The sequence below is a fragment of the Malaclemys terrapin genome, chromosome 5 (assembly GCF_027887155.1).
Source record: "Malaclemys terrapin pileata isolate rMalTer1 chromosome 5, rMalTer1.hap1, whole genome shotgun sequence".
Lineage (NCBI taxonomy): Eukaryota > Metazoa > Chordata > Testudines > Emydidae > Malaclemys > Malaclemys terrapin.
The window spans coordinates 6,649,751-6,674,258 of NC_071509.1; the positions used below are offsets into that span (position 1 = coordinate 6,649,751).

At 46.1% G+C, this 24,508-nt stretch overlaps 2 protein-coding genes across 2 annotated transcripts in view; one reads left to right on the top strand and one right to left on the bottom strand.

Moving 5' to 3' along the window:
- Positions 1-8,146, top strand: part of GFRA4 (GDNF family receptor alpha 4) — a 150,032-nt gene extending 141,886 nt beyond the window's left edge. Inside the window, exon 8 of the mRNA XM_054030666.1 lies at positions 3,448-8,146. Coding sequence (XP_053886641.1) covers positions 3,448-3,591 — 144 coding nt within the window. The 3' untranslated portion in view covers positions 3,592-8,146. The remainder of the gene's footprint in view (positions 1-3,447) is intronic.
- An 8,526-nt stretch (positions 8,147-16,672) lies between these two features.
- The window catches only part of ATRN (attractin), a 251,846-nt gene continuing 244,010 nt past the window's right edge, over positions 16,673-24,508 (bottom strand). The window contains exons 28-29 of the mRNA XM_054028816.1: positions 23,550-23,664; positions 16,673-22,093 (exon numbers count right to left, since the gene is read on the bottom strand). Coding sequence (XP_053884791.1) covers positions 21,969-22,093; positions 23,550-23,664 — 240 coding nt within the window. The 3' untranslated portion in view covers positions 16,673-21,968. The remainder of the gene's footprint in view (positions 22,094-23,549; positions 23,665-24,508) is intronic.

Here is a 24,508-nt window from a genome sequence, read left to right on the forward strand (position 1 = left end):
AGATGGGCACTACATTAGCCTTTTTCCAGTCATCTGGGACCTCCCTCGATCGCCATGAGTTTTCAAAAATAATGGTTAATGGCTCTGCAATCTCATCCGCCAACTCCTTTAGCGCCCTCAGATGCAGCGCATCCGACCCCATGGACTTGTGCATGTCCAGTTTTTCTAAATAGTCCCGAACCACTTCTTTCTCCACAGAGGGCTGATCACCTCCTCCCCATACTGTGCTGCCCAGTACAGCTGTCTGGGAGCTGACCTTGTTCGTGAAGACAGAGGCAAAAAAATCATTGAGTACATTAGCTTTTTCCACATCCTCTATCACTAGGTTGCCTCCCTCATTCAGTAAGGGGCCCACACTTTCCTTGACTTTCTTCTTGTTGCTAACATACCTGAAGAAACCCTTCTTGTTACTCTTAACATCTCTTGCTAACTGCAACTCCAAGTGTGATTTGGCCTTCCTGATTTCACTCCTGCATGCCTGAGCAATATTTTTATACTCCTCCCTGGTCATTTGTCCAATCTTCCACTTCTTGTAAGCTTCTTTTTTGCGTTTAAGATCAGCAAGGATTTCACTGTTTAGCCAAGCTGGTCGCCTGCCATATTTACTATTCTTTCTACACATCGGGATGGTTTGTTCCTGCAACTGCAATAAGGATTCTTTAAAATACAGCCAGCTCTCCTGGACCCCTTTGCCCTTCGTGTTATTCTTCCAGGGGATCCTGCCCATCTGTTCCTTGAGGGAGTCAAAGTCTGCTTTTCTGAAGTCCAGGGTCTGTATTCTGCTTCTCTCCTTTCTTCCTTGTGTCAGGATCCTGAACTCGACCATCTCATGGTCACTGCCTCCCAGGTTCCCATCCACTTTTGCTTCCCCTACTAATTCTTCCCTGTTTGTGAGCAGCAGGTCAAGAAAAGCTCTGTCCCTAGTGGGTTCCTCCAGCACTTGCACCAGGAAATTGTCCCCTAAACTTTCCAAAAACTTCCTGGATTGTCTGTGCACTGCTGTATTGCTCTCCCAGCAGATATTGGGGTGATTGAAATCCCCCATGAGACCCAGGGCCTGTGGTCTAGCAACGGCAGCACTTTAAAGTCAGCTGGCTACAGGATGGTACCGGTGGCCACTTTTTACCAGAACGCCGTACCGGCTTATTTTCACCCCTGCTGTTAGGTGCCCAGATACCGCTGAGGATTTGTGCTTCCGTTCCCCATCTGTATAAAGGGGATAACAGCACCGCCCTGCCTCACGGGGGTGAGGGGAGATCAACTCATTCATGACTGTGAAGTGCTCAGACACTACACTGGTGGGAGCCATAGAAGTACCTAGTTACAGCTAGATACCTCCTGAGGTCCCTTCCAACCCTGATATTCTATGATTCGATTCTATGATTCTATGATTCACAGCACATGCTAACAAGAAGACCTTTTTGGCCTGTGTAGGGACACCACCTCCCCCAATGACATTAGTTACAGCGAAAGACATTCTCTTCCACTGGCGTAGCTGCAGCTGCCCCGGGGGGTTTTTCTGGCATTGCTATGTCACTGGGGACATTGTTTTGTTTTCACACACCCCTGATTGGGAACTCTGCCAATATAACTTTTAAGAGTAGACCAAGCACAAAAAAGTGTTTGTCCTCTGTGAGTGTCGTGACTATTTTGCAGAGCCAGCGTCCATAACGTCCTCAACTGGCATGCTTTGTTCCACTTCCGCGTCCCTGCTTAATGCTGGGCTTGCCCTGCGGCATTCATTCTCCTGGGAACAAGAAACACTAAGCTGATTACACAGAAGTAGCAAAAAAAGTCTCCAGCCCCCCCCCCCCCCCTTAATACATGGAGAGGTGGCTCTGCTCAGAGGCGTGGTGTGAGCTGTACTGAGAGAGCCTGAGGGACTGTGAACCATAGGATGTGCCCCAAAAGTCTGGGTGTTATACCAACAGACCTTGGTTGTCGGCAGGTGGGATCCAACCTGGAACCTCTGGAGCTTAGTGCATAAGCCTCTACCGCATGAGCTAAAAGCCATATGGCTTTCAGCCAAGGCTGTAGAGAAGACTCATTAATTTCTCTCTCTAAGTGGTCTCGGTGCCACTAGATGGGACAGAGCACCACACCCAGCGGGTGTGTGGGTTACAAGGGCACCACACACACTTGCATACAGCACCGGGGGGGAGAGGAAACATTCCAGCAAACCCTCCTGCCCACCACCAGGGAGGGAACTGGACCTTAGATCATTGAGTTCACTCTGTACTATGGATGCATCTGCCGACAGTAACTGAGCAGGGGGGGGCTCTGTTATAGAATATCCATGTTGGAAGGGACCTCAGGAGATCATCTAGTCCAACCCCTGCTCAAAGCAGGACAAATTCCCACGCAGGTTTTTTTTTTTAACCCCGGTTCCCTAATGCCCCCCTCAAGGACTGAACTCACAACACTGGGTTTAGCAGGCCAATGCTCAAACCACTGAGCTATCCCTAATTTTTTAATAATATATGGAGATATACCTATCTCATAGAACTGGAAGGGACCTCGAAAGGTCATTGAGTCTAGTATTTCCAGCAGAGACAGGGAAGGATTAATTCCATTGTCCGAGGCACTGGTAAGACTTTATCTGGGTACAGTTCTGGGCGCCATGTTCAAGAAAGATGAATTCAAACAGGCCAGGTATCAAGAGGCACGACTAGGGTGATCGGGGACTGGAGATCCCATCGTATGAGAGGAGCCTAAAAGAGCTGGGCTTGTTTATAGCCTATCAAAGCAAAGGCTGAGAGGGGATCTGGTTGGTCTCTATAAATACATATGAGGGGTAAACACCGGGGAGGGGAAAGAACAACTTCAACTAAAGGGCAGTGTTGGCTCTAGAACAAATAGATCAACTGGCCAGGAATACACAGAGGCCGGCAATTAGAAGAAGGTTTCTAACCAGCGAATGAGTGAGGCTCCAGAACAGCCTCCAGTAGGAGCGGGCATGGGAGCAAACAACCCATCTAGTTTGAAGCTGGGGCATGGTAAGTTTAGGAATAGGATGGCGTGAGAGGGTTGCCTCTGAGAGCAGGAGACTGGACTGGATGACCCAGGAGCCTCCAGTCCTTTGGTCCTGTGTTATCTGGCCTCAGCCCAAAGTGAAGTCACGGTCAGGCCATTCTGCTCCACCGCTTGCCCTGTTAATGGTAGTCCTGAGCTCTGATTCTGAAAGGCCTCCCTTAGAAGCTGATGAGTCACTTCCACCCTCATCCCAGTGTAACTATCGACTTCAACAGTGCTGGTTTGAGACCAGAAGTCAGGCCAATGCTTCATAACAGGCCTCCATCCGCCTGGCCCTCACACCCATCCCCACCATGCACAATTTCGCCCGCAACACAGTTAAATGTCATGCGATGCCCTCGGCTCCTGTCTTTTACAGGCGTGGGAGGATGAACATGGGGTTGACCCTCAGCACTGTCTCTGTTCTCTTTGCAGGGATCTGGAGAGGAGCCGCTCCTAAGGGGCTCCACCCAACTGGCATCTGAAACCTCTGGCTTGGTATCCACCTCCTGCGCTGCGGGGTGGCTGCTGATGTGGGTTTCCATGGCTCTCGCTGCGCCACTCCTGCTTGCGATGTGAAACGGAGCGAGCACGCAGCAGGCGGTGACTCTATGCGTGTCTCTTTCTTTTTTTAAAAAAAAGCACTCGTTGGGGGCGGGCGGGGCTGTATGTGGAAATTGCCCTGCTCCCTCCCCGCCCCCCCAGCCAACATATTTTATTTTGTAAAATCGAAGGCGTCTCACCAGCTCGCTCCTGGTCACCCTTCCCGCTCTTGGCTCGCTTCTCGTCTCCAGCGCCCTGTAGCGTATCCATGGCGTTGCAGACCCACAGACGGGTCCCTTCATAGAGCCCAGCACAAGAAACCAGAGAGTCAGAGGCCCTGAGCTCTCCTGAGACAGCCGACCGAGGAAAGACTCCTGACAGATGAGCTGTCGGGAGGGTTTCATGAAACGCTGGCCTACAGGGACATGGTGGGTCTCACGATAGGCCATGCAACTTTCTACACCGTGACCCGAGCTGCGGCAGGACCAACAGAACCCCATCCCTGGCTCAGACTAAAGCCATCATCCACTTTGTCAGCAAGGTGTGGCCTTTGCCCACCAAGGAAGACACTAGGCATCTCTGCGGGGTAGCGCAGAGCCAGGGCCGTTGCCATCCCTGACCTAGCTGGTTTTTCGACATGTCTGACAGCATCCTGTGTAACTGGCGTGTAACTCCCAGCCGAACGCTGACCCTTTCCCCCTCTCCTGTAGAAAACCGTCTTCATGCGTTACTGGTCTTCAGGAAGAAACACGTGTGTCACTTTCCATTTTTTTTTGCCAGCTTTGGCAATTCATGGTGGCATCCCCTTCTGAGCCCGGAACATTCTAAACTGGCCCTGTCCAGTCTTTGGGGTAGTTTTTGTCACATCCAAGTGTGAGGTGAGAGTAGAATATATTGTCTCACGCAACGCTAGTCTTTTTATAATCGCTTGGTATGTGTAAGCCTCCAGGCAAGAACTGATGTTCGTGTCACTTGACTCATGTTCACATATGACAGGCGAGTTGTTTGGTCTTAAAGGTTGTGTCTACACTGCATCAGAACACCTGCAGCTGGCCCGGGTAGGAATCATAGAATATCAGGGTTGGAAGGGATCTCAGGAGGTCATATAGTCCAACTCCCTGCTCAAAGCAGGACCACTCCCCAGACAGATTTTTACCCCAGTTCCCTAAATAACCCCCTCAAGGGGGGAACTCACAACCCTGGGTTTAGCAGGCTAATGCTCAAACCACTGAGCTATCCCTCCCCCCGGTCAGCGGGATCAGGCCGTTGGGGTTATACAATTGCTGTGTAGATGTCCGGACTCTGGGACCCCATGCGCCCTGATGTCTACACTACAATTTTAGAGCCCTGCAGCCTGAACCAGCGAATATGGGCCAGGTGTGAGTGTTTTACTGCAGTGTAGACACCCTTCGTGACACAAATGATGTTCAGTGGTTTACTTGGTATCTCTCTAGTCACAGAAATGAAAGATGGGCTGGAAAAGGTTCAGCGGAGACCTAGCAACCAACCAACTCACCCACACAAATGACCACTGGGGGATACTCCAAAACCCAGCCGCCGTATGAAATGATCCAGGCACTAAATGTAGCAAGGCATGGCTTGCTCTGCTTCACATGGTTAAATAGTTAACAAGAGTTGCCCTTGTTAGGTTGGCTCATGCCCTCATGCTTCAGCCACTAAGTCAACCTCTAAATAATGGGATCTGGGAAGAAGCGTTCTCTACACTTGCTGCTTGCTGGATTTAGTGCACCATCTTCTGTCGGTGCATCAGGGGCTGGGCTGCTGGGCTAGATGGCCCATGGGTCTGAGCCCACATGGCCACCCCTACCTTTCTGTGGAGCTAGAGTGTATGATCCTGAGGGTGATGAGTGAGCCCCTAACTCCTGTTGGTATCAGTGGCCGAGCTGAGGGGTCTCTGTGCTGGATCAGGCCCATAGAGAGGTTGGTGAATTGCCCTCTCATTAAATACTCAGCCTGGCTGCCCCACGGAGGTGCCTTTCTTGAGGGCCTCCTGCACTTTGGGCCGCTGGGTTCCAGAAGCACATTCCCTGGGTCACACGTCTCCAGCGCCACCAGCAGCCGTTTCCTGCCACGTGGATTTGTTGGAAGGACTTTGACAGGGCCCAGCAGTGGCAGGTAGGGAGCACGAGCACCACCCAATGGAGCGCTGCAAGCACAAGGCCCAGGATAGGGGTTTGGCTGCAGTCCATTGCCCTCCTCTCCCAGTCCCCTCAGAAGTTGATTTCTTAGCTTGATTGCTTACATTTTAAAGGAAAATTGCAACAGAAGAGAAACATTCCCAGGCTCTTAGTCCAGTGTGAAATATGACCAATTAATACTCATGCTGGAGTTCTGGGCCTAGTTTAACCAAAGCCCTGTTATGTTCCCCCCACCCGGGTTGCAGTGACCAAAGCCGGCTCCAGTGGTGCACCTTGGCACACTAACATCTCACTGGCCTGGTTTGACAGAGGTCTCAGCTGTCCCAGAGATCTTCATAAAATCAGGGCTTATGGGCAGGGACACCAGGTTTAAATGTGAAACAACAAAGCTGGACACAGACCTATCCTCAGCTTGGTGTTATGCAGCCAGCTGGGAAGATGAGAGCTACGGAGAACAGCAGACAATGGCCACAGCTCATGGTACATTTTTCAGTTGTGTTTTTAGTGGGATGGGGTTAGCATGCACTAGCCTAGTCTATATAGATCCCGGTAGCACACTATGCATGGGCGAGCCTTTTAATAGTGCGTTAAATCACACGACTAACAGCTGTGCTATGCAAATCATGACCACAGCTGGCACAGCAGAGGCAGGATTTGAACACTGACCCAATGACAGCGAGACAAGGAGCTTACCTGTGTACCAGGAAGATACCTCATAAAGAGTCCTTTATGTGCTACACTCCTTACCTTTAAATAGCTGTGGAAATTTCCTGCCGTTCTGGCCGCAGTATCCTGAACTGCCATGCCAACCTTCTTGTGCTGAGCCACGGAATCACGCCCTGTTACTGGTTAGAAGGGTCATTAAAATGGCTGCCTTCTGGGAACTTACCCCACTGTCCAGTTCACGTCCCTGGGGCTTTTGAAATGCCGGGTTCCCATTTCCTGAGCTACGTGTGTTCTAAGTGAATGAGGTTTTTTTTTCCCCCTGCAGCCAGCAGTAGGAAAAGTCATTCCAGCTTTCCCTTAACATTGGTGTGGAGAATTTTAGTCATCACACGCTCGGCAGGGCGTAATTAGCTATAATTAAGGGGGGAGTGGCTCAGCTGGTATAAATTGGCTGAAGGAACTGGCATCAGCTGTCTTGCGTACTCCTGCTTAACGCCACCCTTTTTTGAGCGGCAGAGGGTCGGCTGGCCAGACAGCGCCTGTTCTCAGCCTCCAGAAGACTGTGCTCAATTGTTCCTTCAAAACCAAGGCTTGAAAAGCAAGCGGTCACGTTTCACACCTCAGACATGGTGGTTGGTCTTCAGGAAACCGGCCCTAGTTCTTGTAAGCCAAATAGTTATTGTTTTCCCCAGGCCACCCTTGCAAGCGCGGCAAGGCCAACACATTTCAATGGCGGCAAAAGTGTCACCCTAATTTTCTTCCCCGCGTGAAAGCCCCATGTTTTATGGATTCCAAACACTGGCAAGTATGGGCGGGGTTAGCCTACAAAAGGGGTCACAGAACTGCAATGGACGTGGATGCCATTTGATGCCTGGATGAAATGAACAAACTGTTGTGTATTTTGTTGGCCATGCTGGACGGAGTCAGCAGAGATCTGGCCGGGAGCCCAGTAGGTTTCCTACACCTATAGGACTGGGGGGGGTTGCCACTCAATTTAAAAATTCAGAGCTTGTTGATGCTAAGCAATGGCCAGGTGGAGAAGATGTGTGGAAGGGTTAACACAAGAGTTCAAGCCAACTTTCTCTCTCTCTCTCACACACACACACACACACCCTCCATATCTCTTCCCTCCCCCTCCACAAAATGGGATGACATTTTTATATGAACATTTCATCCCTTTTTTCCCATCAGCATTTGAACTTGATAAAAAAATTCATTACAAACTTCAACATTTGCAATTTCTTCTTTAATCAGTTCTTATACCCAATGAGAAAATATAATCACTTTTGTTTGGGGGGGGAGTTCCCTTTATGCTATGGGCCAAAATGATTACATTTTTCAATCCGCTCCACTAACCAGGGCCCTTGGCGTATCTGCTTGCACTGGAAAGGGACTGAGACAGCCCAATCCGTACCCCACAGACTTTCATAAGCACAAAGCTACGTACTTTTTAATAAAGCAAAATTCTGTGGCATCGCTGAGCTGTTTTTTCTGATGGGCCATTGCCGGAGCGGTTTGGGAATTCAATCGCCAAACCAACAACGCTACTGGTGAGGAAGCCATTTCTGCGGGAAGGAATAATCTCTGCAATAAAACAAGTGATGGCAGGAGATGCTAAGTGACTGTGTGTGCGCGCTCGCGGGGGCGGGGGGTCGAATGGCTGATGTTAGCGTATACTCCGGGGATATACTCTGTACTTAACTAAACTTCTATAAGCATCAGTATTCAAACATGTACATGAATAAAGCACACATGCATTTTCCTGATCCGTCGCTCCTCTTTATTTCACCTCTGATCCCATGAGTGTGGCCAGTCTGACACGCCTCCCCTGCGCTGGCCGGGCTCATTGTGTGAGAGCTGACCATGGTGGTCGGTTTGGGGCTGTGGGTGCCATTGTTTGGGACGGAGGAGCAGACTCATCAAGTGCTAGCCCGAGCCGCTGTCTGGAACAGGTCTGCTCAGGTTGGCAAGAAGGCTGGTGTTTTACTATGGGCATTACAGTAGCACCTAGTGGCCCTATCAAGGACAGAGCCGGGTGAGCCTGACTAGGAGGGGCGCAGGGCCGTGAGACCATCGCGCCGAAGAGATGCTAACCCAAGTTCCTGGACTCAATGCGACGGGAACAGGGTATAAATGTGGGGTCTACGTTAGCCAGGGGGTCACCTAGCTTGTGTCACGGTCCCGTCTGGCCTTAAACGCTACGACTATTAACTGAAAACATTTGTGCAGCCTTGGAATGTTAATAGAGACTCAGGCAAATCATGGTCATCCCCCCTACTCCCGAACCAGCGCCACCTTTGGTTTAAAAGCACACAGGGTTCCTGCACCATTTAGGACAGGGAAGAATAGCTTAAGTCAGGGGTTCGCAACATTTTGCTTTCTGAGACCCCCTGCTAACATGCTATAAAAATCCAGAGAGAGAGAGAGAGAGTGTGTGTGTGTGAGAGAGTCTCTCTCTTCAGCCGTAGCATGTATCAGCAATGATTTTAGTAGACTGCATGGGAGCGCCAAGGGGATTTCTGGTTAAGGAGAAGCAAAGGGGTTTTAGGAACACAGACCACTCAAGCATCTGCAGGAATTTCCCTAGCGGTTGCTTGAGACCCTATGTCCATCATGGCCACGGGCTTGGAACGAAAAGCCTATTCCCGTTCAAGCTGTGAAGGCAGGGTCTGAAATCTTAGTCTAGAGCCCAGCGATGGAAAGATGTTAATCCTCATTAACTACCCAACAACAACAGGAAGGGCAGCAGATGTTGGGGGGCGGAGGGGAGGGATGGGGAGACGGGGACCTGAGCTGGGTTTTTTTTTTTTTTTTAAACGGGCTCCCCTGCCTTTGAATAATGCCATGGAGCTTGGCAGGCAGTGCGGCCGTTTACCTGGTGCTCTATAAGCCAGGTCCTGGCTGGGTGCAGACTTGGCTACGTATCTGAACAAATGAGTTGCCACTATTACTCAGCCCGGTGCCAGTTTCTTTTAGCAGCAAGACAGGTCCCCCCATACACTGCCTATGCATAGCCTCTATACCCGCCGAGATCCCCTCAGTGATGTCAAGCAGTCGCCAGGCAGGCACGGTGTCATACAGGGTTTCTCAAACGTCATTGCACCACGATCCCCCCTTCTGACAACAAAAATTACTACGTGACCCCGGGAAGGGGGACCAAGACAGCAGGGCCGGCTTTAGGAAGTGCGGGGCCCGATTCGAACAGTTTCGACGGGGCCCCGACAGGGATGACTAAAAAAAAAAAAAAAAAACATGTTAAAAAAAACACGTGGGGCTTGTACTCACCGGGCCGCGCTCCTAGTCTTTGGCGGCGGGTCCTTCACTCGCTCCGGGTCTTTGGCGGCACTGAAGGACCCGCCGCCAAAGTGCCGCCAAAGACCTGGAGCGAGTGAAGGACCCGCTGCCAAAGACCCGGAGCGCCGCCGGGTGAGTAAAATTTAAAAAGGTGCCTCTAGCCAGGGAAGGGATTCTCTGCCACTTGCCCCCCACTCTGGGCGACCCTGCCACTGGGCGCGGGGCCCTCTTAAGCGCGGGGCCCGATTCGGGGGAATTGGTGGAATTGGCCTAAAGCCGGCCCTGCAAGACAGAGCTGCTCCGCCCGGGCTGGAGGGGCAAAGCCGAAGTGTGAGGGCTTTAACCCTAGGCGGGCAGAGGCTGTAATCTGAGCCCCGCCTCCCAGGGCTGAAGCCGTCAGGTCCTGGGCAGCCGGGCTCGGCCATTTGGCTTCAGCAAGTCTAATGCCAGCCCTGGCCACCTCATTAAAACAAGGTTGCAACCTGCTCCCGTCCCAGGGTTTGAGAGTCACCGGGCTACGTCATTTAGGGATACACTTTTCCACTACATCGGAATTGGCCACAGAGAAGACTGGAAACTTGGTGTTTCCATCATGCCAGCTGAAGAGGTACCATTGGCAAGCTCAGAACTGACACTAGCACCAATTGTGCTGTGGCAGCCTGTCTCCTTAAATACCAGGCCCACGGGAGGGTAGGCCCCTGGTACCTTGTGAAGAGCGGACACAGCCATGTTTTGAGACAGGGGATCTCACGGGGAAAAACGTGTTTGGTAGCTGGGCAGGAGAGTGAGACACCCAGGCTACTGCAGCAGTCTGCAACTTCCATCATTGCGCACAGCGGTGGGCCCCTAACAGTATAAAAGTGGGGGCGGGGGGAGAGGCGGCTTCGTTATATATTGCAGCCTGAAAACACTTGCAGCTGCGCGTGCTGAAAGGGGGGATGGAGTGAAGTGTACAATCAAAGCTGATTTTACTTTTATCGGCACAAAAGGTTTCAGTGGGAAAGGACAGATGTTTGGCCCCACAGGCACGCGTAAAGCTCAATGGTATTTTTTGTTGCTGTTGCTAAACTCCTGCTGGTGAACAGGGTCTCCTGTGGAGGCGGGGGAGAGGACATGCTGAATTAAGGACTCATTGTGCTCAGCGTTTAGGTTTATCGTCATCTTGCCTGATTCAAGCACAGAATGCTACAAGAGAACGGAAGACGCACTGAAACATAGCTCCTCGGCAGGTAGCGAGCACCCTCAGGGCCTGCCTTCCTAGCGCTGCTAGGACGGCCTAAGGGGCAAGGCACTGGGACTCAGGAGACGCGCGTGCCCTGCCCAGCGCTGCCACACACTAGCTGCATGATGTTAGGGAAGTGATTTTATCTACCGGGCGCCTCAGTTTCCCCATCTGTAAGGCAGGGATAACAAATCTATCAGCGAGCATCTGAGTTCTACTGTTTGATTAGCTGGGGCTGAGTCTGGCTTGGAGCTGGCTGGGAGTTAAAGCTAGACAAATTCAGACAAGCAATACAGCTTACGTTTTTAACACTATGGGTAATTAACCACTGGAAAAACCTTTAAGCCAGAACCCTTTCAATCCAGATGGGTTGTGTGCCTGCAGAATCCGCTCTAGTTCATCCACCGCTACTGGACTGGAAGCAGCAAATAATTCAGGGAAGTCCTATGGCTTGTGTTATACAGGACATTGGACTAGCATATCACAACTGTCCCTTCAAATCTCTGAATGAATCCTTCCGCTGGCGCTTACACCTGTAGAAATGAACTGATGGTAGCAACGGTGGGAAACTTTTGAGCAAACCTGCCTAGTGGGTACACGCAGGCTTCTATTTTTTACTAATAAGGCACAGCTGGAAATATCCCAATTCTTGTTCCACTTGCAGCTACTTATCTAGTGCATTTGTCCCCATCTTAGTATCTCAGGGATCTCTGAGCCATGGCTAGACATGCTGGAGACTCCAGCGAGCAGACAGCCTGCCAGACTTTTGGTCATGTCTGCTTGATTTGAATGGGAACCTAGAGGCCAGAGTCAGATCCTTTTTACCAATGGGCTCGTCTATCTGGCTGAGAAGGCAGAACACGAGCCAATGGCTGGAATGTGAAGCCAGACAAATTCAGTCTGCAGATAAGACGTAACTTTTTATCAGTGAGAGGAATTAACCTTTGAAACACTTTACCAAGGATCATGGTAGATTCTCCGTCAGGGGCCATTTTTAAATCAAGTCTGGATGTTTTCCTAAAAGCTCTGCCCAAGCAATTATTGTGGGGCAGGTCTCTGGCCTGTGTTAGACAGGAGGTCAGAGGAGAGGATCACAATGTCCCCTTTCGGCCAAGGAATCTGTGAATCGAGTGCCTGCCCCAATGGGTTTGCAGTCGAAACAGAGAAGACCAATAAAAGATGGGAGAAAGGAAGTAGAGGGGCCGAGGGGTGAAGTGACTTGCCCCAGGTCACATAGCGATTTAGTAGCAGAGCCAGGATTAGAACCCGAGTTCCCCAAAAGCCAGGTCCTTAACTACTGGCCCACACTGCTGTCAATGCAAGGGAAAAGCAGTGGCACAATGAACTTTGACAGGGGACGAGAAAGATGCAATGGGGACGATACTGATGGCCCCTGGCTGCAGTCACAGCACAACAAAAATTTGACAGCTGACACCCAGCTCCCATAAGGAGAGGATTAACATGGAAACAGAAACTTCCCATCAGCTACTGCAGTGCAAACAGTGCTAGAGCATTAACATGGGAGGAGCTGTCGCATTTTGGTTGTTAAAAACCTCATCTTTCCTCACCGAGCACAGAGACAGCTGTTGTTAGCTAACGGGCAGTGCTGGAGGGGTAGCTCTGACATGACAAATGTTCAAAGCCCTTCTTTATAAGGAGGAAGTACAGCTTGTTAACACGAGAGATTTCTGTTAAGAGCAGAGATCTGGGCCAATGGAAACATGGCTGGCCAGACTGCTGACAGCTCCCATCACATCTTGGATGACGGCTGGAATCCACTCCTGACCGGATTGTCAGTGGGCTGCTGACAAGGTTGCTGGAACAATTTGTGGGGGTCCTGAGAGCCATTGAAGCCTGTATATGATGGAAACCACTTCAAGCCAGGCAGTGCTGCAGCTATGAATTGGTCCTGCTTTGAGCAGGGGGTTGGACCAGATGACCTCTTGAGGTCCCTTTGATTCTAGGGTTGCTGATAGCATGGAAGCAGAAGCTTGTTTATCAAAGTCAGTCTATGGGGTTGATTTCAGTTTCCTCACAACGCCACCCCATGATCAACTGCCATGAGTCTGCCCTTCCTTTTACAGCCCCGGTAATCCCTTGCCTTGGTTTCGATGCTGATCTCACTCATACCAGCAAGAATGGGGAGTTGATTTACTGAAGTCACATTGATGTGAGATTAGAACCAGGCCCCTAGACTGTGTAGGGAGAACTGGACTGCTGGTGATATAACTGGGGAGCTGTTTTGGCATGAATAACACCAGCACATTAATTATTATTTGTAATACCGAAGTGCCTTGAAGGCCTTTCCTTTTTTCAGGGGCCGTTCTGACCTGTGTTTGTACACACTCGTTGCATTGCTTTCTGGGTACCTACCCAAAATTCCTGGCTAAACTCTCTGCGAGTACGGCTGCACTGCATTGTAAACCCTGGGTTAGAAGAACTCAAGGTAGCAGACCCTGGGTTTGTTAACCTAGGGCTTAAGCATCTACACTCGTTTGTAGCCCCAGGTTAGGAATTATTGAACCCTTGGTCCCAACCTGGAGCTCCAGGGTCTACACTACATTATGCGGGGCTGAGTCCAACCACCTAGATCCCAGACTTCCCAATGCCCTTCCAAAAGCTGGCCACTTAAGCCTTCTGTGGGGCAGTTTGGGGAAACTTGACTGTTCAGAAGACAAAGAAAGTCTGCCCGTAGGATTGTGAAATATTTTTGGCAGACTCCCAGAGCATGAGTCTAGTGGGGGTTGTGTCTACACTGCAAAGCAATAGGACTTGAACCCTGGGTCTTAGCTTGACTCAGGCTTGGAGCCTCCACTGCCATGGGATCCTGGGGCCAAGGCCTTGGTTAACACCATTTGTGTGTAGACAGAAGTGGGGTGGTTTAGGCTTGAGCCTGAGTTTGAACGCTGGGCTTACATAGGAGATTTGGAAAGGCCTTCTGTGAATCATGGTGGAAATGTGTGTGTGGGCAAGTGTCCAACACCCATAAATCCCTGGGAACTATCGCCATTTCCATAGCATATACTCAAAATGGAGGCCAGACTGAACAGTCAGAGCTTGCTCAGGCAGACAAATTTCTGCTGGAGCTCCTGGAAATAAATTGCCAAGCACCTCAGAGGAGGCAGGACGGTGGTTTCCACTCATATGTGCAGGGATCTAGAGAAGCAGCAGTTAGTGAAATTCGTGCTGCAAGAAGCACTCAATTCTCCTGCAACCACACAGTAACCAGCCGTATGTGTGAGGAAAGAGTCCCCACTCAAACTTTCTCTGGCTTTGTCCATCAGACGACAGAGACCAGAACCTTGGCTGGAATTGTTACTCTGGCATCGGTGTTGCCTTTTGCTGGTAAGTAGATGGACTGAAGCCAGGTTTGCAAGCAATGGAGATGGACCTGGCAAAGGGTGTCACATGTGTTCATGAGGCCATGTGGCCGAGGAGGGAAGGGCAAGTTCTGGCTGAAGTCTGAGGTCTTGATGACCTGTTTTATGAAATTGCCCATAGCATGAAATCCTTGGATAGGTAGATAAGGTTCTTCCTTATGTTGTCCTGTCTACATCCTGCTCCAGGATCCTTCGCCCACCTGAACTTGGATCCTGGAAAGATCCTGTAAGTCATCATGTCAACCCCTGGTCCCCTACTTTGGCACCCAAAAATGCAAGAGAAGAATGAAAACCTTCTCCAAATCAATGTTACCGAAACTGTAGAAAGTAGTATCTATTTTCTTCAATGTCACATTTCTACACATTCATTTTCTCCCCTCATCTCACCAATGGGGAAACTCAAATGCTTGTGCCATAGCTGTACTGAAGCATTATTTTACTGCTGATCACTGACGGGACTCAGGAAAGAGCCACACATTTGGAATACTTTTGTTTTAATTCAGATTTTTTTGTGGGGCATGTGAGTTAAACAGATAAATTTTTAATAGAAGCAAAATCTGCCTCAGTTCCTTTAGTTGATAATATATAGCTAAAGGTTATGGCAAGAGAGATGAATGGTAAGAATTTGACTTGATCCCTCTATTGTATTCACAAATACTACACAGCAAGCGAAAGAGGAGCATCAGACTGCCGACTCTAGTGATGAGCCCATAGAAACATGCTTGGATTCTGCTTCTCTCTTCTTCCCCACAAGAGTAAAAACAGCTCTGGAACAGAATACTCCTCCACCGTCTAGCTTTTAACTGGTGTGCAGAATTAACTTTAAAAACCCTGTTCTCCACTCCCTCTTGCCCCCACTACTTTAGTCTTGGCTACATGAGGCTGAATTTTAGGAACTGTGTATCCAGTTGAACTTCATAATCCGACCAGACTTTAGTAGTACAGAGTGAAGCAGCACAAATGATTAGGGGGCAGTGCTGATGGAAACCTTCAAGTTTCATAAATGCCAGGTTCAACTCTGCTTCCTCTCAGCTAGTGCTTAATCTGAAGTTGAAGAGGGACATAAAAATAAACAGAGAACAACAGACTCTGACTCTGCAGAAATCCCTGTTTCAAACAGCCGAGCCTACCACATTCTGGGCTGTCTGAGAGGGTCAAGTTGTCTCCTTTTCTTGGTTCCTTGCACATATGATTTGCCAGTTGGCTCCAAAATTTGACTATTTGTGGAATCTTTAGTAGAACTTTAAGAAATACAATCTCTGTGGATGTCAAATTATTCTTCTGATCTGTAGGAAGTATTGATTTACTTGCAAGAACTCTGGGAAAACTAGCAATGAGGATAGGAAATGGAAAGGCTGAGATGATACTTCATCCCTTTACTCCAGAAGCAACAAGTTAGTTGTAACTAACTCAGTGATATGCATTCCTGCCACCTCTGTCACTCCCAGTGCTTTCTAGTTTACTGGTTCTTAAGAATGAAAAAGCAAAGAAAGGCCATCCATGTAATTGTAGGTAACATTCAGAAACACAGTGGAGGTTGGGGGAAAGCTAAGGAGAAACATTCCAGATTAGTGAGCCTGAGGAAGGAAAGGAATCTCAAATCCAGATCATTTTCAGCTGACCTGCACATTGGTAGGAGCCCTTCGCACAGGAATCTCAGAATTTCTGTGACGAAAGCATAGCACTCCTTACTCTTTGGAGAGGGTTATGGGTGGATCAGGAAATACATTATTCCATGCTGCCATTCCCTAGGCTGGAAATCCAGACAAGAGCTCACAGTAATATTACCTCCATCTGGGTCCTAGCCTGGCAGATGCTAAGCTGTCACAGGGGAATGCAGATAAGAAGCCTGACTCCTGCAGGACCTGGACTCCAAGGGAGAGGAGTGATCCACAGCAGAGTGGCAAGGATGTCATCTATATGGACATCTCTATGGAAGGGTGTTGTCCTTTCCTGCAAATCCACCTGGCCTCTATGCTCTGCCGCTCTCACCTAACCCACCAGAGCAAGGCTGGTGCTTGGAAATCTCTACTAGGAAAACCCTACAGAGGTATCCTCCTCTGTCCTACCACTCCTATGGTTTTTCTTCCTGCCAACTTGGTGGGTCACTGTAGCCCACAAAAAGTATGGTTGTCTAAGGCAACAGGATCTAAGGAATAACAGGCAGAGCAGCTAATAGGGAATTGCTGTTGAAATTCTCAAGACACAATGAAAAGGCGGAGTAAGAAAAGTGCTCTGAGTTAGGAGGAGGCAGGAGAACCATCCAATCCGGATGTACGTCATAGAACTCAACCATCCGCTGGCTATGGGTCTAGCATCTCTTTACAAACTAAGCTGAAAAAAATACCCCAATGTCTCCTTGAAGGGGGAAAAAAAAGCCGGAAGCAAAATAAAAAGACATTTTAACCAGATTTTCTACTTTTTATTTCAGAAGAAAGTTTTGCATTATTTACTTTGTATTTATGTACATGTACTTCACATTTGTGTTGAAAATGTACCGATTTCCCATGATTCTCTTGTTCCTGCTTAAATTAGCTGTTATTTTACAATACAAAAAATTATACCAAAAAACTGCAGTCCTAAATACGTGTATGTATAACACCCACAATCCCCAGCAATGAAATAGTTTACAATACTTACTTGGTATTTACATATGAATGCGATAAACGCTAAATTATACATATTAACAAACTAAGCTTGAGTCGGAACACAGATAAGGACTGTAAATAACTACAGAACAAAAAAAATGAAGACAGAATTAGTTCAAGGATCTTAGCGTAAAGAACATTTAGTGTGCACAAATTTCAGAGTAATATAAAACCTATTTTTTTTTTATTTTTATTTTTTTTTAAAAATGGACCGATGTATTTTACACTCGTCCACAAATAGATTGGTAGTGGGTTTTTTTTTTTTCCTGGTGAGCATTTTGGAGTGGGTGGATAACACAGGGGGAAATGTCTTTAGTATCTGGAAGACACACAAAGGTAGCTTATTGTTTTAGAAAGACACAGTAAATTGGGTGACAATCATCCTTATCCAGAAGCAGAATAAACAGCGTGAGTGTTATTGTAGGCATTACTGGCACGTGATGAACTTACTTATTTCAAGCAACTAGAACAGAAAGCAAGGTCATGACTAAAATTATCTACAGCATGTCAGAAAAGTAAAAGCATCTCTTATCCCTCTTTTGCCCCCACTGCACCCCAAAAGCTAGTGCACATATATTCAAAAATGGAGATGGAGATGCACCTTTGCATATGAAACGTGCACATTTCTTCACAGAACCTGATCTTCCAGCTTACTTTAGGAGTGCTTTGTAAAACAAACTGTTGTATTCCCAAATGAAGATTTAAGATTAACCTTCCCCCACCCCGAGATTACTATGGAAACTTAAATGGCTTAGTTTAAAAGTCGCTCCTGACATGTACCATTAGTTTTTGTTTTAAGTTCAGTGGTGGAGCATACACATTTACAGATACAATATTTAAAGCATTGTGGCAATCCAATAGCCAACAGATTCAAAGTTCCATTTGACACTCCATCCTGAATGTAGGCTTTTATGAAAAAGAAAAAAAAAATCTCTAATGTTCATGTCAGTTCAGGACGGAGAATCAGCAGTCTTTGAATTGGCTTCCCTGGTTTTATTTCAGTCCCTTGGGGGCGGGGGGCATGTATTTCACTAAAGGGTCATTGAAGCTAAATTTAGGACTGGCTAGATGAACAGCCATTTGAGAAAACCCACTCTAAACCCAGTAAATATATAGTTTGGTACAGTTTTGCCAGACAGAGAATGACATACAAGAACTTCTCGGCTCTCTATGAGCTGAGGGATGAAAATATTGCATCCTACTTTTAAGGAAGTATATATCTGGCACAAGACACCTTTTATGGCCTGTCATTCTTTCCTATACAATATCACCATATTTTGGTACATTATATATTGGGAATTCACAGGCACCATGCACATCTGTACACTGGCATTTTTGGTACGGTATGTTTTTAACGCAACAGCTCTAAAAGAGACTCGATGGGTAGGTGTACCCATAAATCTTCCTCTGTATACAAATTACTGACAAACATGACTGCAGGGTCTGCCTGTATCCTATCATGCATGCTAAAAAATTCCAAATGGAATTCTGGTGAAACACTGGAGCAGGTTTGTGAACAAAAATTGGTTTCAATTAATGTATTTTTGTATCCAGTGGCACTAATTGACTTTTCTACAGTAAGCAGGTTGCAACATTTCCAGTTAAAAAGAAAAAAAAAGTCTCAAAGAATAACAATGTTCCCAGTGACCAGTGTGAGACCTTGTGTATCAAATTTCACCCAGGGTTATAAACCCCCTGAAAATAGTGATTTGGAATGGAATCACTAGCACAATCTTAATGAACAGCACGCCAACGACTTTATAATCTCATAATAGTGGCTGCTTTAAGTATAAATATCACCTTCTCTAATTGTTCTTTTTGAAATGGAAGAGCTGTATTTCGAACTACTTTGCTTATATTGTTCAAGTGAAATGCATTTAAATCCATTAAAATGTCAGATTATGCCCTCCTTGCTTTCTACTGCCAGATATCAGGAATTAATTTGATGACTTTTTAAAGCTCTGGAAAGTTACCTAATCATCATATGAAGAAGATAAGACAAAACTCATACATCATTTAAAATGCATCAAAAAAACATTAGATATTTCTGTTTTATATACACGCTAACTCTTTCCACATTCTGCACACTACTGTATAGTTTATGTACAAGTGCAAAATCAGTGTGTTATTTTTCATTTATTTACAGAATTACAGGTTGTTGTTTTTTAAAGAATCCCCTCCCCGACCCCCAATCATCCACTTTTGATGTTGGTACATTGATGAAACACCTGCAGTTTGTTTTCTTCTCCCCATCTCCTCCCCTCTCCTCACTCCTTCCCTGATAATTTGTTTTGAACTGGGATGAAAGTCCTTGCAGCTGAGATATGTATGAGAGTTCTCTTTTCCCTTGTCCGTATGGAGACAAGATTCAGAGCAGGGCTAAAGCCGAAAGGATCTTTTTGTTTCATTTATATTAATAAAGTCTTATTCCTCTATTTACAGTTTTTGGCTCAATTAAACTTAATGTTGATCAATGTCGCTCATCTTCCTTATTTTTAACATCTGACCCTTAACTCCTTTCTTGAGAGCGTTCTGGGCACACTTCCGCTATAAGCAATTGAGACAACAATCTGAGCGTAAGACAATTCTCTAAAAGGGAACAGAAATTATTTTATCTTTTAAGTAAAAATAATTTCACTTAATGGCCCCCATTTAGCAAAGCATTTCTTTACAGGGAAACACCTAAGCATAGGCGTAACTTTAGGCACCTGTTTAAATGCTGTCCTGAATAAGTATGGACTTAAACATAAGGTTAAGAGCTTTTCTGAATTGTAGCCCATGTTCGTTTTCCCAGTGTGATGGGTAATGGAGTAAGGGTCTATGAATTCTAGATCTGCATCTGAACTGAACATTTGTGAGGTAATTAAATATACAGGGGGGAAATTTTATCTTGTGTTATTTCTCTGGTGTGTTCTAGCCCGGGGCAGCCCTATAAACAAGGGAAGTTGCAAGTTCTTTTGGGAGGTGACTCTGAGGTAATCTGTGCACCAGCTAATATTCAAGTTGACTGAAACCCTTCACTCCACAAAGTTTCTCCTTATCATCCCCTCCTGAGGGCATTTAACTTGCAGGTTTAGAAATAGATTTTAAAAAAGATGGGTTTTTAACAAGAATTTTTCTGGAGTGTTGTATTTGTTAGGAGAAGATTCATTCGAGTTCTTGTTTGTAGGTTTGTGGCCCACCAACTTACAATCTTTACCACCACCACTGTTGTTCTGAGATGTGCAGTGATTTATTTTCCTATTCAAATGTTACACCTCAAAGAAAGAATTCCAGTTTTTTGAAAAACCTGAGGGATATGTTGTAGATTGCCAAAAACACAAAAGAAAAAAAAAAAAAGATGCAGTTACTTCAGTTTTATCTTGGGACGAGGGCATTAACATCAAACAATATTCAATAGTTACTTTGCAGTTTACATTTTTTCCTCCAATCAATTTATTTTTCAGTTAGTAAGTAATACCCCAGACTCAATCCCAGTGTTCTGAATGGAACTGAACTTACTATAGTTATTTAACAACTATACCTTGTTTGGTACCTTAACACAACAACGTGTGTCAGCATCAACATCGCAACTACTCTTGGCTGTGGTGTGGTAACAAAGTCTGTTAGTTAACAGTTACACTTTGGGTTTAAAAGCACTGGCGATACCGAGAATCTGCAACTCCTCTTATGTCAGATTCTAACAATTACAAGGTAGGCTGAATTTTGAGTCTAATAAAACTTGTCAGCATCATTTTGAGGCTCAATTGCAAAAAGAGTTAGTAAGTGTAATAAATTCCTTGCTACACGAAGCCCTCTTCTACAACTACCGGGTGTATCCTATCAGCAGTAAGTTTCCCTCAGATGTCCAAGGCAGCTACCTCACATTGTACAGTCACTGGGGGTAATTCAAGATTGAACATTCAAACACAAGGCGAAACAGAGCTACTATGTTTTTTTAAATTAAAATCCTCAGACCGACAAACAGGGAAGGTCAAATGGGCAGAAAAGGACTCAAAAGGTAACACAAAGGGATAATTAGGTAGCAGGCCACAGGTACACACAACTTCCATTTATGCCAGCTGGGAAAAACAGCAGCGTTCACATAAAATACAGGACCTCAATTCCAGTTTCCCCCAAAGATGCTGCCACCAGGTTAAGTAGTTCCTTGGGTGGGAAAATGCCCTCATCTTCCCTGACTACAAATGATGCATTACAAATGGCACAGATTGCCTTAGGTGACTAATTAATTTTTACAGGAACATAGGAACACAATTATGTAAAAACCTGCGTGTACTAATTCCCTCACTTCCTAGATCTGCTGAAGTCTAGGCACTTGTGTGCACGTATTTCAACTGGATTAAGACAATAGAAACACTAATGCTTTAGAAAACTACATTCAACTTTGCAAATATTGAATTCAGCGTAAGCAATGTATAATATTCAATCTTTGCTTCATTCTTTCCTACCTTGATGCTATATATTAAGCTGGACCGTATAGGACAAAAGAGCACTAATTAAATAATGTGGGAATAAACAGAAAATCTTTGAAATTATTACATCTGAAAAGAAAGCGACGAAGTTTAATATTGTTTTCAGGAGTTGAGGGCTGAGACTTACCTGGAAATGCGGCATCTTTTTTTTTTTTTTTCTCCTTTTGGCACAGTTTGATAAATATATGTACTATAATGCTCTTTCCAAGCAGAAACCTGAGTGTCATTTATGCTTGTACTACTGTTTTATTGACGTTGACCTTCAGTGGTGGTGATTAGAGGTTACTGGACGTGAAATAATTTTTTTTTTTTTAAACCGGGGGGGGGGGGGGGGGGGGGAAGGGGAAGGTTGAACCATCCAGTGGCATATGTCAGTAAAACTTAAGTGGAGCAATTGTCAAACAAAGCCAACTATCAAGTATATGAGAAAAAAGACTGGGCTCAAGGAAGTTGCGTTTTCCATATATTTTTAGTCTCTTTTGTGTCACAACTGTAAAATCTTTCTTCTCTTCCTCCTCCTATGTGTTACTGGTGTTTAAAACCCTAGAGAGACAGTTTATGATGTCCATGCATCAAATACAGGTTCCTGGCTGTGCTGGGGGCTGTTGTTTCCGATTTCGTACTGCTCCTGATTTCTCTTTGTAGGCAATTGGCATTTGTTGTGAAACGTCCACCAAAGCGCTGGCCACTGCAAGACCTGAAGTAGTAAATCAAGGTGGTTACAGAAGTGGAAGTCTGTGGACTGCAGTTGCATAAAATCTTATCCAAAAGGTGATTGATTTATTTTTAAAGAAGCATTTTGATTTGCAGATTAAACTTGATGGGGTACTCAGAAGCAAGCTATTCAATAATGTACGTTTCCATCAAAGCAACTGCTTCCTGTCACCCGCCAAAGATAATCTTCTGAACATAAAAACTGGGATATTAATTTAAACCGCTTTTATTTGAAGCAAGTAATCATTCCACAGAAGAACAGCAGTTTCCTTAAAGAACTTGGTGATGGCAGGTCCATTATGCTTCACAAGCACTCTGCAACCACACCTTCCTGGTCTGAAGACTAGTCACCCTCCCAAAATAACCATAGATGAGAGAAAACCAAAGCATTTACCTGGACATCCTTGAAGGTCTGAATCTGGCCTCTATTTAATCCAAATCCCTAATTACCCAATTCCCCCCTCATTTTGCAAAAACAGAACTCAGAAGCAATTTACACCCTCTTCTAGTCCCATCCTCCCCTCACCACACTTACTGACTTTGCTGATCGCTAAAGACAAAGATCTTGTCCTGACCATCCTCCAGCTGCAGGCAACAGAAGCTGTTCCAGAGGCTATCTATAGCTCAATTCCTCACAAAGAAACCATTAACTGAGGGGCTGGGAAAAGCTTGTAGTTTTGGGGGACTGTGTGTGTGAGAGAGAACAATCACATCTAACCTGATTTCCCTCATATAAAGTGTTAGGACAGGAGTAGGAAGAACAGCATCCTACTGCCCCATGCGCCCATCAGAAGAGAGAAAGAAGCAGGGCATGGCCTTTGAAGGTCAGACAGGTGGACCTCTCTCTGTGAGGGGAGTGGGGAGGCAAATAAGGCCCTTTTAAAAGTAACTATTGAAAACTTCCATCCACTTGTGGCCCCTGAATTTTTCCCAGTGACTGGTGTTCAGATGAAACGTATCCCTATTTCTTCTAAAACACCCTGAGGGGAAAACAAAGACAGACACCACAGCATATGGCTCTAAATTTTCACCAGCGATTACCCTGCACAAGCTCAGTGACGAGAAAAGCATCAAACCTCAGTTACAGTAAGTCTAGCATTTTCACCGTTAGCAGAAGTGGCCTGGTGAACCCTGCATGCCGTTTGTTTAGGGCTTAATTATGCCACCCTAACTCAAACTGAGCAGGTCCTTATTCTGCTAGTGAGCCCACCCATTTCAAAGAGCTGACTGGAGGAGTAAGGTTCAACCCAACTGGAGTCAAACGGAAGAATCTAACCTGTAGTAAATTAGATTACCTACTCTGTAAAATAAATTCCCACTGACTGGGGAATTTTATGTATTCCTGAATTAATCTGTAAGACATAGAGACCACGGTGATGGGCACAGTATAAATACCTAGACAGATTAGAAACATGTCAAAGCATAATGATATCATTCACCTGACTGCCCTGGTGGCGGGATACCTCCCATTCCTCGAGGCAACCTCACAAATACTGAGAGGACTGCTGCTCTGTTTCCAAAACAGGGTTCCAGAGCTATTGGTTTCGGAACAGTCTGTAGCAAAAAAGAAAAAGAAAGAACATTGTTGGTTTGTTTCCTCCCTGTTCCCTCACCCTTTGTCTTGTTAGATTGTACATTAAAGCTTCAGGGCATGAACTATGACTTTATCTATGGTTGACTAGTGCCCAGCACATTGCTGTCAAAACTGAAATCAATATTATGAACAATCATAAACCTAGTCGCCATAACAAAACACATTTACTTAATGAAGTCTAGTGGTTAAAAATCAAGTCTAGCACAAAGCTTCTCTGTATGAAGTATTACACTATTTACTCTCCTTGCAGGAGGTGCCGAGAGAGAGAGAGAGTGTGAGTGAGTGAGTGTGAAATGTAACTATGAGAGACAAGGATAACAGGTGAATTAAAAAGTGAAAAGGGGAAGACTGCCAAAGACACAAAGAGCAATTCAGCACCCAATGCTCACCGACGGTGAGTGGGAACTGGGTGTTTGATCTTTCTGCCATTTAGAAATCCCCCCCCAATGTATTTCTATTAACATTGGGCATTTCATTTAAAAAGATCAGCAGCTAATTTCAGTGGGTTTTGTTACTAAAAAGACAAGGTAATGAAAGAGTGACATGCTTATCTGCCTTTTAAAAGTAACAGCATCACGCTGATATAAAAATAGGTTATTACCTGACCCTGCAGGATCAGGGCCTATTTGCCAACACTTATGCACATGCTTAATTTTACTATGTAACAACTCTGCAGTAAGTGAAGAATGTGTAAGTATTATATAAACCTTAGAGCTCAGGTACTGAGGGTGAGCTCTTGCCTCTCTTGCGTCATATCAGCAAGCAAGCTGAGGTGGACTTTCTATCGGTTATGCTTTGTGGCTT